General features: G+C 43.1%; 1 protein-coding gene across 2 annotated transcripts; it reads right to left on the reverse strand.

Annotated features, from left to right (window-relative positions):
- Window positions 1-1,893: 1,893 nt before the first annotated feature.
- TAC1 (tachykinin precursor 1) lies at window positions 1,894-12,650 on the reverse strand. Of its 2 annotated transcripts, XM_006114500.4 has the most exons (6): window positions 12,516-12,650; window positions 12,087-12,302; window positions 10,654-10,750; window positions 9,951-9,974; window positions 7,743-7,796; window positions 1,894-2,390 (listed from the first exon to the last, which is right to left on the reverse strand). In XM_006114500.4, the coding sequence occupies exons 2-6, from the start codon at window positions 12,207-12,209 to the stop codon at window positions 2,341-2,343; spliced, it is 348 nt and encodes a 115-aa protein (XP_006114562.1). In that variant the 5' UTR covers window positions 12,210-12,302; window positions 12,516-12,650; the 3' UTR covers window positions 1,894-2,340. The 2 variants fall into 2 exon arrangements, with proteins under 2 accessions (XP_006114562.1, XP_006114563.1); XM_006114501.4 differs by lacking the exon at window positions 7,743-7,796.
- Between the last annotated feature and the right edge of the window lie 222 nt (window positions 12,651-12,872).

Below are 12,872 nucleotides of genomic sequence, written 5' to 3' on the forward strand. Positions count from 1 at the left end.
ATTTGCTTCTGGTTGGGGGGCTGTCTGTAGGTGAGAACTGGCCTGTCTCCCAAAGTCAGTAAGAGTGAGGGATTGTTTTCCAGGATAGCTGTAGATTGTTGATGATGTGCTGTAGGGGTTTAAGCTTAGAGCTGTAGATGATGACCAGTGCTGTTATTTTCCTTTTTTGGGACTATCTTGAAGCAGGTGACTTCTGGGTACTTGTCTGGCTCTGTTAATCTGTTACCTCACTTCCTCAGGTGGGTATTTAAGTTTTAAGAATGCTTGATAAAGATCTTGAAGGTGTTTGTGTCTGTCTGTGGGATTGGAGCAAATCCAGTTGAGGCGGGGAGATGCTTCAGCTTAACGGGTGAGGCTTACTGGTTAAACCTTCACATCCCCACTGTGCAGCACTCTAAAATCCTACAACATTCACAGTGGTGCTAAGTCAGAACCAAGCTCTTACAGAGATGGGGGCAGGACTTACTCCTGACACGAACAACTTTTCTTGTGGAGCATGAGCAACTGCCCTGCAAGAAGATGATCAGACTATCCGATGATGTAAGACATAAAATGGAGAGTTCCAAGGAAGCTCTAATGGCTCAGTCAGGCACTCCTTGCATACCCAATACTCCAATAACATTAGTGACACCACTGGGAACTGGGTTTGTGCCTCTGTGCACAAACCCTAGAACCAGCTGCTCTGTAAATGGCAGTGAGATCTCCCTTTGCATATATACCCCATGACCACAGCAGCAAATTGGACCTCATGCTGTGACAAGATATTTATACTGTGCAAGTGGATGTTCTCATAATTCTGTAACAGCAACAGCAAAACTTGAATTTTTTTCAACTCGAGAGTTTTATATCTATCTTGTGGTATTTATTTTGATAAACTCATTTTATGGAATCCACACATTTTAATTGTTTGATAGTTTATCAAATTCTGCACTGATGGCATGAAAGAAGGAAAGCTGGAGGCTTTGGCAGCAGGAAAGGGAATAGTTGGGGCTTTTGGTCCATGGGCAGGAGTAGCTTTTTCCGCTTCTTTTTTCAGAAGAGGCTTTTCCGACATTTGGCCCATCTACACTGGGCCAAACGTCAGAAAAAAACCCACCTTTTTCAGAATATCCCTTCTTTCTTGTAAAATGAGGTTTACAGGGATGCCAAAAAAGCACATCTGCTCTTCCAAAAACAATTTCGGAAGAGCAGATGGGTTCCCTGGATGTGGCAGAGTTTTCTGGGTTACCTCAGGTGTCTGTGAAAAACTCTGTAGTGTAGACATAGCCTAGGACATGACTGAGTCACTTACCCTCAGAGCACATTTTCATCATGCCTATATCGGCTAGAAATATATGTTGAAAAAATCCTTAGCCTCTGTGCACAAACATGCAGCAAGGGATTAATTCCATAGCCAGTTCTGTGCCCCCACACTTGCAGAATCCAGGGGAGATTGGGCATAGGGTGCTATCCTATTCAATATGGATATATAGTTCAATAGATGTTGAAGGGTCTCAGCACTTTGTATGACCAAGCCCATAACTCATCAATTCAAGGGCAGTTGGCTAGAGTCTCTACCACTAAAAAAAAGAACGAGAAAGAATCCCAAAAATGTTAACTCTCCCACCCCAAATATTAGAAAGTTTATATTTTTCCTTGCAAAAATGAAGTACTGTAATGATATTCTGCTCTCAGAAGACAATTATCTTTTCTTCAATTTGCATCTATTTCAGATGATTCTGGTTTGAAATAATTCAATCACTCTACCCAAGGAAGATATGTTGCAAAATCCCCAAAGTATTTTTTATTTAAAATGTTTACTATCATAAAATTCCAGATTATGAACTGAAGACCATGGATTCACATTCAAACCTCTTTTGTTGAAATATATATACTCAGTCACGAAACATAAAACATGCTGCAATGATACAAATATATTTTTGATACGAAAGTTACAGTACATTTTAAACCATGAAAACAAATTGAGGCACTAGCCTGTACATCAGTTTTGCTCTGCACTGATAGTGAAGCTGATAGGATTGCTTTAAATTAACAAAAAAGTTGTATTTCCTTTTTTTTGTTATTTGGTAAACATATCTTTACAGGTCATATCAAATAATGTGCTTTGTTGTGAAATGTCACTGATTTCGATTCCATAGGGAGTCTTCATTTTAGAACTACAACACACTTACACAACATGTATCGCTGCCACACTATGAAAAATAATCATTTTATTGAATTTACAACTCAACAAAAACCCAACAATTATTAAATAAATAATTATTCCTTACAGTGGGTAGTTTATATTACACTGCATTGGCCATTTAAACAAATGAAGTTTAATAAATACATGGAAATGACTTATTTACGCCTTCGTTCATAATTCTGTGCTGTGTTCTTTTCAGAAGACCCTGAAAAAACCGTATAAGGTGTAGTATAAAGTTAGTAAGCACCAGGAGTCATAAAAAACATAGCAAGTTTCATGTATCACTCTATTTCATTGTGCTGGGCCATTCAGTTCTGAGCAATATGTTAAATATCTGATCCTAACAGATTGAAATCAATGGGAGTTGAAAATATTGTCAATAAGAGTTTCAAGACTGGACCTATAAGCTTTGCAGTTTGTTCATGGAAGCTGTATGCTAGCTCCCTAGTAAGTTCAGTCCCAACCATCATGACGTGTGAGAGGCCATAGGTCACTTCCAGATTGTTGATGAGCTAGGAGGTCTACCCACAACCCATTGAAGATCTCCTGGGATCTGTAACATGGATCTATTTGCATGGAAGCCTGGAGCCCCTGCACTAGCTCTGGATGATCACATTCCTTACAGGATGGTTCTAAATGGTGTCGTGTTACCAGGAATTCCACTGACCACAACCATCCCCAGGAGCCATCTCCAAGGAAGACCTTCTCACTGACGCAAGTGGAAAATGTAAAATACTCCAGATTCACCTCTTCCTGATACTCGCAGGAAGGCTGGCTGACAGAACAATGTATTTTCTCCTCAGAAATATCTGCCTCACAGATATCAACAAACTGTTTGAGAGGTAGACGCTGCTGTGGAACACACACACACACACACACACACACACACACACACACACACACACACACACACACACAAAATGGGGGGTCCTGCTTTAGCATCTTCTATATTTGGTTTGTTTTTATAAAGGAAAGCACAAACCAACAGGCTCCATTAGGATTCCTTTCCTGCCTTGCCAATTTCTTCACATAGGCTATGTCTAAACTACACCCCTGTTGGCAGAGGGATGTAAATTAAACGTATTGAAAGTGGAAATGAAGCTGGGATTTAAATTCCCTGCACTTCATTTGCATAATGGCAGCCACCGCTTTTTTCGAAACGGGACTTTTTGAAAAAAAAAACGGTAGCTTAGATGGGGCATTTTTGACAGAAATGCCCCATTTCAATAGATCCTGTACTCCTCCAAAAAGGAGTATAGAATCTTTCGAAATGGGGCATTTGTCAAAAATGTCCCGTCTAAACTGCCATTTTTTAAAAAGTGCCGTTTTGAAAAAAGTGGTGGCCGCCATGATGCAAATGAAGCACGGGGTATTTAAATCCCAGCTTCATTTGCACTTTCAATATGTCTAATTTACATCCCTCTGCTGACAGAGGAGTGTAGTTTAGATGTACCCATAATGCTCCACAAAGGTGGGATCTCTCAGCTGTGCAGTCTGCCTCTGTTCTAGAGCTGTGGTTCTCAAACTATGGGGTGAGCCTTTCAAAGGACGTGAGTGAGCTGTGTGTGTATATGCATTTTTAAGAGGTTTTGCTGTCAACCCTGGGTCAGAGGTCCTCAGGATTTAGGGGGCCCTACACAGTACTATTAAACTGGTGCCCCTGTGCCCAATGGCAGCCAGAAGGGATGCCACTTTTTTTAGAGATGTGTTTTTATAATCTGCAGCAACACACTAATGAAATATTTTTAAAACAAATTTTAAACTAAGGTGCTATAGATTAACACAGTAAATTCAGAAACTGACATGAGTTTACAAACTCCTGTTAAACAGCTTAATTACCACTTGAATGGCTCTTTCATGGGTTCTACTGGTAGCTCTAGCTGGCTTTTTCACTTTTAAGATAACTAGATCCTCTCCAGAGGAAGCAGAGGCAATTGGATGGTCATTAAGACCCAATGGTGCCCAAAATTTTCAGGTGCCCTGTGCAACTGTGTATTCTGCTTATGAGTAAGGATGGCTCTGCCCTGCGTGGCTGGGAATTAAGAAGGGCCATGCATATGTGGGAGGCTGGGATAAAAGGAACAGACAAGAGGCTCTGGCTGGACTCGCCTTCTCTCCCCTCTCCCATTTCCCACCAGGATATGTCAGTGCTACCTCCATCAGGTCTAGGGTGGCAGCAGCAGTTCAAAAATAAGTAACCAACCACTAAGTCTGCTGTGAAACGTGATATCACCATCAGCTCTGATGGAAGTATATGTGCTACAGACCCAAAGGGGGTCCAATCAAGTAAGTTTGAGAAGCACTGTTCTAGAGGAATCCTTTAAGCAGCCACCAAACCAAAACCACTGCCCCTTCTAAAAGTCTGTTTTTGTGGATTCGCTTTTTTTTTTTAAATCATGTCATGTATTGCTCTGCATCTTTGGCAGAAGACTTGTGTCAAATCCTGGGGGAAAGCTGTCCCCATCTTCTGACATCAGAAATATTCCTGGCCACGCTCAGTAAACCATGCAGATGTGTAATTAAAACATGCAAATGCCCAGCTAATTTTGAGGGACTCCATGCTGCAGATATTGCTAGGCTTGAATTATGACTTGCTCCATCGGACTTAAAGAAAAACAAAGCAAGGGCTTGAATTAAAAATAAATATATTTCAGGGTATCTGATTAAACACTAAAACAATATTGCTTTCTGCTAAAGAGAGGAGATGTTATTCTTGTATTCTAAACTATACACAAATCATTATCAGCCATGGTGTTAGAATAATTTTTGAAGTGGGCTGCTGAAAACCACTGAAAAAACTAAACTCTGTATATGATGGAAGCCACTCTGAGCCAGGGGATGCTGCCACACCACAAGTTCTAGCAGCCGTTCTCTGTACTGATTACGCCTGCGTTTATGGTTATTTTCAGATTGTTGATTTCAATGAGGCTCTGAGTGAGTGCCTGGTTCTTGCTTTCATGAACTCATGGCAAATCGAAGCATTACATATTACATCTGCTTTCCTGAATCAGGAAATGTTGGCTAAATCACTGGGATTATGGTATCATGGGACCTTTAATTTCAATTTTCATACACCAGAAGGAACCTCGGCATAGCTTCCATACAAAGCCTCTCCTAATGCCAGGACTTAGTAACTTTCTGGGAAAAACTGTATTGTCAAGAAGAGAAACCTAGCACATTTCTAGCATGTAAAGTTACTCCTAAAAGAATATCTTCCTGGGGAACAGGTTTCCTAGTCTTTATAGAAGCAAATAATGTTTCATATTTTTCAACAGGAATGGATTCAAACCTATACTCTCTCTTCCACCCCCCAGAAACTAGAGAGAGGAGTACAAATGCTAAATTCTAAGAAACTAGTTTACTTAACAGGTTGGTATGTTACTATTAGAAAGCCTGAGTGCAGACAGCTTAATTACTGGGAAGTTTAAAAGTAATTAGGACAATTAAACAAGAGTATTTTATACTCACTGCATCTCAAAATTTCATAAGAAGGTAAATTTAATCCCAAAATAAACAGAACCAGATTTATCAACTGGATGCTATTCACTGCTATAATAGCAAATTTTCATATTTATTTTTAAATACATATGTAATAGTTATTACCCTCACAGGCAGAACTATATTGAATTGCTCTTTGTTCAAGGAAAATTTGCAAGACTGGTTAGGGTATAATTCTCTGACTACAGTCTATTTAGAAATAAAATAATTGTTTACAATATGTAGCTATATAATATAAAATACCATGTAGCACTTTGACTTTTACAATTTAACAAAACAACGAGAATTAGTTCAGTAATTTTAAACAGGCTTTAGATCACTTTAAAAATCCTTTTCTGGATAGCTAACACTTTGTGGATAAGGCAAGTTATAGCTAATAGAAGAGTAGAGTTATCCATATGCAATATTCACAACAAAGATGGGAAAGATTAGGGAAAATGCAGATGATATGGTGGAAAGAGGAGGGACATTCCTGGTGAGCACTTGTCTGCAATACTTTAGTTTAAAGTGTTGCTTAACTTGGTTTAATAAAAAAATTAAAAGCTCGGTTGAGGATATTCAACAAATAAAACCTTTTGCATCTGATGAAGTGGTTTTGACCCAGGAAAGCTTATGCCCAAATTAATCTGTTAGGGTACTTCTACACAGCAGTGTTATTTCAGAATAACTGATGGTATTCCAAAATAACACAGTTCGCCTCTACAGTACAAGCCGTTATTTCAACATATTGTTGAAATAATGTTGAGGTGGAGGACTTCTTACTCTGATGCCTGTAACCCTAACTTTACGAGGAGTAAGGGAAGTTGGAGGAAAAGTGCTCTTCCTTGGACTTCCTTCTGTGTGGACAGCGCCAAAAGCCAAAATAAGCTATTTAGACTTAAGCTACGTAATTGACGTAGCTCAAGTTGTGTAGCTTATTTCGGATTTAGCCCTCCAGTGTATATGTGCTCTTAGTGTGTAAGGTGCCACAGGGCTCCTTGTTGCTTTTAAAGAAAACCTTAACACTTTTTGGCAAAAGATGGGACCACTTTGGTGGGAGGATTTTATGGCAATAGTCAGGAGTATACAAGATAAAAACAGTTTCCCTTTAAATTTCTGAAAGGGAGTTGGTGCAGGAGGTAGTGCTTCTTCTACCTGAGGGAATCTAGGTCCAAACTCACCACTTAAAATTAATTTGATACTTTTAGTCTGTGAACATTTGCTTATGTCACTAAATAAACTCCAAAATTTAATGCGTTTTTCTGTCTCTGCTCAGAGGAAGCAGAGAACTGTAATACAGATTCTACAGTAGGAATGTTAAAATTAGTTTATTTTGGAAAACATGGTTACAGGTTCACATGCAGAGGAGGAGGCAGCTCCATGGTTTTAAGCCAGCTCTCCTCATGTAAGGGCTCCTGTGGAGCCACCAGCCTCTCCCAGCTGTTAACCTTCATGGTTATATTCAGCCTTCTTCACTCTGCCTGCACTGCTACACCTTTGTATCAGAGGCAGCATCGTGGGGGGACAGGCTGATTACCCTATCCCCAAGTTCACTGGAGATCCCAATCCACTGTCAGCAGGTCCCTTATCCTGATTTACAAATGCACAAGCCAGCTCTATCCCTGTGTTGGCTATCAGGCCACTCCCAGGGTGGTCAAGATTTGAATCCACCACTCTGTGCTCCCCAGGTGAAGACCCAATCCCCTAGTCCACTCCAGAAACCTACATGTAATTGTGAAAGTTAACTGATGAGCCCTGGCTCAGCAGTTAATTGTTTACATTACCACATCTAGATTCTACAGGTCATGACTGAGGGGCATAAGCAGAATTCTTTAGGGGAATTTATATAGTGCCTGTTGCCCTGTGTCTGGGTCAAGCTACTGGCCATCCTCCCTCACTTTCATAAAGACTGAAATGACTCTCAGACCACTCTATTTTGATTAAACAATCTGTCATAAAATGTCATCTGTTTATGATTTGCCTCATGTTAAGGCTGCTTCTTCAGTTTATTGTCAGAGAATGAAAAAGTTAATAGAATTAAGAGGTTGTAGTTTTAGTCTTAGTCATTGTTTATACATACCAGAATTTAAAGATCTTTTGCCCATAAGTCCAACAAAGGAGTCTGTTTTATGCCCTGAAAAAATATATTTGGGGGTGTTTTAATACATTTTCAATATGCAGTTTTTTTGAGGTAATGTGTTTTCACGAGAAATACAAGGAAGATGTAGACTCCACAAATATTCTTCCTATTTACTAATGTTTATACCACTTGAAATTTTAGTATAAATGGAGAATGATCATCACCGTCACCTCTCGTAGGATCTGATCCAAAGCCCTATCAGGCCAGAAGGAGCCTTTTCACTGTGGTTAAACAGCGAAACAGATCCCAATTTTGGCTTCATTGTAGTCAATGGTAGAACTTCCAGTGACTTCAATAGAATCATGATCAGCTTGACAGACTTCTCCTTCCTATAATATGGAACTGATGGAGTCATCTGTTCTATGAATTAATTATTTCGCAAAAAATATTTCCTGCTTTCATATAGAACAGAGGACTCTATGGGTACATCTACACTGCAACACTATTTCGAAACAACTAGCACTGTTCCGAAATAACTTAGTCCGCGTCTACAGGGCAGGCAGTTATTTTGAAATAATGTTGAAATACTGTCAAGCTAGAGGACTTCTTACTCCAAGTTCTGTAACTCTCATTACATAAGGATTAAGGGAAGTCGGAGGAAGAGTGCTCTATTTCAAAATAAATGCTGTGTGACGCTCCCTATTTTGAAATAAGATATGCAATTCACGCTGAGTTAAGCCCTGCAGTGTAGATGCACCCTACAGGTCAGTCATGCTGGTTAGTCAAAGCACTGCACAGGAGTAAATACTGAGTACCTACCAATATAGATTGTGGAGCCCTAACACATATCAGGATTTTAAACTTCTCATGAGGCCACATTTTGCCGTGTTTATTCCATTTGTGACCCTGCAAACTCTGAGTCTTGTTAAGAATTGCAGGATTTAGCCCATTATGTATGCTGCACATGTAGCGATAGCCTGATTTCAAGTAATGAGAGAAGCATTTTGTAAAAGATCTACTTCTACTTTACTATTCTGATTTGAACAAATGTACAAATTTCTCTTTGGAAAGAGTATCAGAGGGGTAGCCGTGTTAGTCTGAATCTGCAAAAGCGGCGAGGAGTCCTGTGGCACCTTATAGACTAACTGAAGTGTTGGAGCATAAGCTTTCGTGGGCAAAGACCCACTTCGTCAGATGCATGTCTATATTATTTGGTAAACCCAGAGCTAGAAAATATTTCTCCCTTCATGCTTGCTTTTAGTGTTTAGTAAGAAACACGCATCTGACGAAGTGGGTCTTTGCCCACGAAAGCTTATGCTCCAACACTTCAGTTAGTCTATAAGGTGCCACAGGACTCCTCGCTGCTCTTTGGAAGGAGTTTCCTTGGTTAACTTATGTTCACAATACAGGATAAATTATTATATTCCAAAGGTCAATTTCTCATCTTCAGAGGAGACATTTTAAGACTATAATTTAACTTCAGCCAGCGGCTATATCTAGTTCTGGCTTGAGCTTTGGATAAGACTTTTAAAAACTTGTTATTCAGACAAATAATCCTAGTGATAAAATCTAGCCATTAGCACAGAACTCTGAGATGCTTATAACCTCTTGGACAGCTAAGATCTAACAAAATGTAATCAATAAATACTTAAAATAAAGCTTTTGGATTTCATCTAAGCATCTTCTGACAGTTCTGGGGAGGGGGGAAGGAATACATCTCAATGTGAATGACATGACTCCTCCCAGGTGACACAGGAATAAAAGAGGCCACACTGAGTCGTGTTGCCAGGTTCTCTAGCTTATGTGATAACTCAGTTATCGGTTAGATATAACTTAGAACATTGATATAATACTTCAAGTGTAAACTTTGGTTTTAGAATCAAGTTCTGGTTTGCTCACTTCTGCCACCTTAATAAATGTATTTTGACCTTGGGAGTCAAACCCTGTGAGTAAGGGTGGCAAAATATAAGCCCCAATAAGGGGCTGTTTAGAGTAGTCACCATGTTCAAGACTATCTCTAGCTATATTATTTGTTAAACCCAGAGCTAGAAAATATTTCTTCTTTCATGCTTGCTTTTAGTGTTTAGTAAGAAACACTAATATTACAGGCTACGGTGACATAATAGAAACCTTAAAATTAGGGTAATTCAGTTTCTTGTTTTATACTTATTTAGATAATTGCTCAGAACAAAATATTTTCCAACTTACTTTTATGAGACATTTGACCATATCCTAGAGGGAGAGAAAACAAAGAAAGTAGTTTTAATAATGATGAAATATAAAAAGGATCTGTGTGTGATGTCCAGCAAGAAAGAGTAAAATATAATTTCTATCTTGTAATCTATATATTCCCAGTTCTAGATAATTAGTTCGATTATTGACTGCCATATCAATCATTGAGATATATTTTATTCATTAATGTTTAATATATTCTGTAATTGTATATTTAAAAACAATTTGCCAAGTATTATAAAGCCTCCATACTTATAATGAAAAGAGGTCTACCATAATGTATTTTGGAGATGGTCTTGAAAATAATCCAGACCAATTTGTACTCAAAGCTGATTGTACCCTTAGGAGCAAAAAGAAGCATGCTTCCACAGCTTTGTATTTGCTTTCTCTTAAGGTATTTAGGATCAGAGTTAACATTGTGTATTTTCCCTGAATGATTATAATCCGCGTTGCCCGGACAGAAAAAAAAAGAACTCGAAACAAATTGTCATTTTAAAACGAGTTGTCAGGCAGCAGTCGAGTTCAAAGACACTACACAAACCGAAATGCCGACCGTGCCTTCCTCAATGGCAAAGACACGCACCCTGTGAATTCGCTTACAAGGCGGGAGGCTAAAGGCCACCGAGGTGCTGCGGTGTGTAACTCAGCGCTCGAGCCCGCAACTAGAACGCAAGCTCACCCGCATCGCGCTTGCCCATTAACCCGTAGAACTGCTGGGGTCTGGGCCTCCTGGCGATTCTCTGCAGGAAGTGCTCAAAGGGCAAGGGCAGCTCCTCCTGAAATGCAGAGGGCAGCGTCAGCATTTTACTCAGCACAGCCCGGGAGATCCGAGCCTGGGACAGCGGCTCCGGAATAGCGACCAGCAAGCCCCACAGCTCCCCGCTTCTGGGTGCCCTACGGGCCTGTGGACCCAAGCACAGCGCCCTGAGGCGGCTGCAGGGCACGGGCAACTGGAAACGAGACGCAGCCAGCCACAGAGCCGGAGAGCTGCTTTCCTTCCCACGGGGGGCTTCAAAGGGTGGGTCAACCAAGGGCCGATCAGGGTGGGTCACCTTCCCGCTGCCGCCTCAGTTGCACGGGCCCTTGCCAGGGGGACAGCCACGTGGCTTCGCGCGCGGGCTGCAAGCCATATGCTTTGCAGGGAGCCCTGACTACCGCAGCCCTCAGGCAACCGGTCTCCGCAGCGGAACCGAGACTTGGCAAGAGCGGCGGAGAGCGGGAAGCGGGGGAAGCCCTAGTGGCACTAACTGCAGCGCGCCTGCGGCCACTGCCTGGAGGAAAGGGACACGGCGGAGGGGTCGGGCTGTGCCAGTCTCGTTTCACCCGTGCCGGGCCCCCAGTATCTGGCGCCCCCGTGGAGCGTGGCTGGCGTTGGAGCCAGCAGTTAGCAGGGAGAGAAGCGTGAGCACTTGTGACGGGAGTGTTGCCCTGGCCGGGCAGAGCTTCCGCAAATGACCCCCCTGCTCCGGCCCCGGGACATGGGCGCAGCCGGTCCTGCAGGCGGTGGCGCGTCTAGACACGCCTGCGTTCCAGCGGAATTGCAGAGCCAAGCCCGCTCCAGAGCGATGGGCCCGAGTCTGAACGGCCCGGGAACAAAGTTCCCCGGCGCACTCCCACTAGCCGCAGCTTCCCGGCCCGCGCCTTCCCCGATCCTCGCTTCCCTCTACCCGTCGTAGCTTCCCAGACACAAACCGACTTTGCTAGGAGCGAGCTGGGGCACCTTGTTCTTCCTGAAACCCACCACCCGCCCGGTGCCCGCGCTATTGGGGGAGAGAGGGGAGTCGCTGTTCAACCCGGTGCGAAATCGACAGAATGTTGATCGAAGCGTTTTGGGGAGCCACTCAAAGAAAGTAACCCTCTAAATCACCCGAGCCGCCTATTTAGGGGTAACTGCTGGCAACTGCCTAGCAGATCACCTGCCTATATGGGCAGTAGGCACCGGCCGGTCTTCACTAGAAGTGTGGGTCTCTTGTTTATAGATTAGGGGGGAAAAACAGGCAGAGATCAGCATTCTCCCCCTGACGGGCGCCCGAAGCTCCTGCACTTACTCATACACGCTGCCTGTCCGTCTACTCACTCGCACGAGCTGAGCGTTTCCAGCCTCTCTCTCACCTTGAGTTGGTCGCTGTCGGACCAGTCAGACCAGTAATTCAGATCATCGTTGGCTCCAATTTCTTCTGCAAATACTTGCGCGGAGAAGAGGAAAAGCACTGCCAAAGCGACGAGGATTTTCATCTTCGCCTCTCTCCTCCTGCTGCAAGGCAGTTCCCCTAGTGCGGTGGGTGGCCGGGGGTGGCTCTCTGGCCAGGCGCTCGAAGGTGCGGGCGGCTGTAACAAAGAAAAGAAAGGCGTGAGTGCTGCCTACAACTCCTCTCCCGCTCCGCATCTGGCCCGAGAGGAATCGCGCATCACAGGAGCTAAGGAGCGAAGCAATGGGCGGCAGGTGGCCCCGACACACGCCCGCCTCGCGGCTCCGCACAGAGCAGTGCACGGTTGCAATGGCTAAAGCGGCCGGCGAGTCCAGGGGCTGAGCGCACTTACTGCGCTGGGAAGCGACGCTGCTCTTCGCGGCTCTCTCGGAGTGTGTCTGAACGCACGCCCGAAAGCTCTCCAGCTTATATACCTGGAGATGGGGAGGGCCAAGGAAGCTTCATTTGCCTAACTGTAATTACTCCCTTGTAGTTATGTGAAACACGTGACAGCCCTGCCCCCCACGCACACTGTACTTTGCGATCAATAGTCAATTACCCTGAGTATCCCTTCCTTCCCCGTCCCCTCTGGCCCCCCGAAGGAGCCTTGCCTCGGAGGCGACTCCTTTGGTGTCCAGCACACGCTAAATTTCTTGGTTTCCAATGACGCAATGTTGGGCTCCTGCAGCCTTCCCTATCTCCAACCCGC

The sequence above is a fragment of the Pelodiscus sinensis genome, chromosome 2 (genome assembly GCF_052426305.1).
Source record: "Pelodiscus sinensis isolate ZL-2025 chromosome 2, ASM5242630v1, whole genome shotgun sequence".
Lineage (NCBI taxonomy): Eukaryota > Metazoa > Chordata > Testudines > Trionychidae > Pelodiscus > Pelodiscus sinensis.

Bases quoted from the DNA above. Each gene is read 5' to 3' on its own strand.
- TAC1 (XM_006114500.4), bottom strand. From the start codon at position 12,209: ATGAAAATCCTCGTCGCTTTGGCAGTGCTTTTCCTCTTCTCCGCGCAA. The intron at 10,751-12,086 runs GTGAGAGAGAGG...TCTGCATTTCAG, and splicing joins CCGACAGCGACCAACTCAAG to GAGGAGCTGCCCTTGCCCTT. The intron at 2,391-7,742 runs GTATGTATAAAC...CGGTTTTTTCAG, and splicing joins CAAAAGATCTTTAAATTCTG to GGTCTTCTGAAAAGAACACA.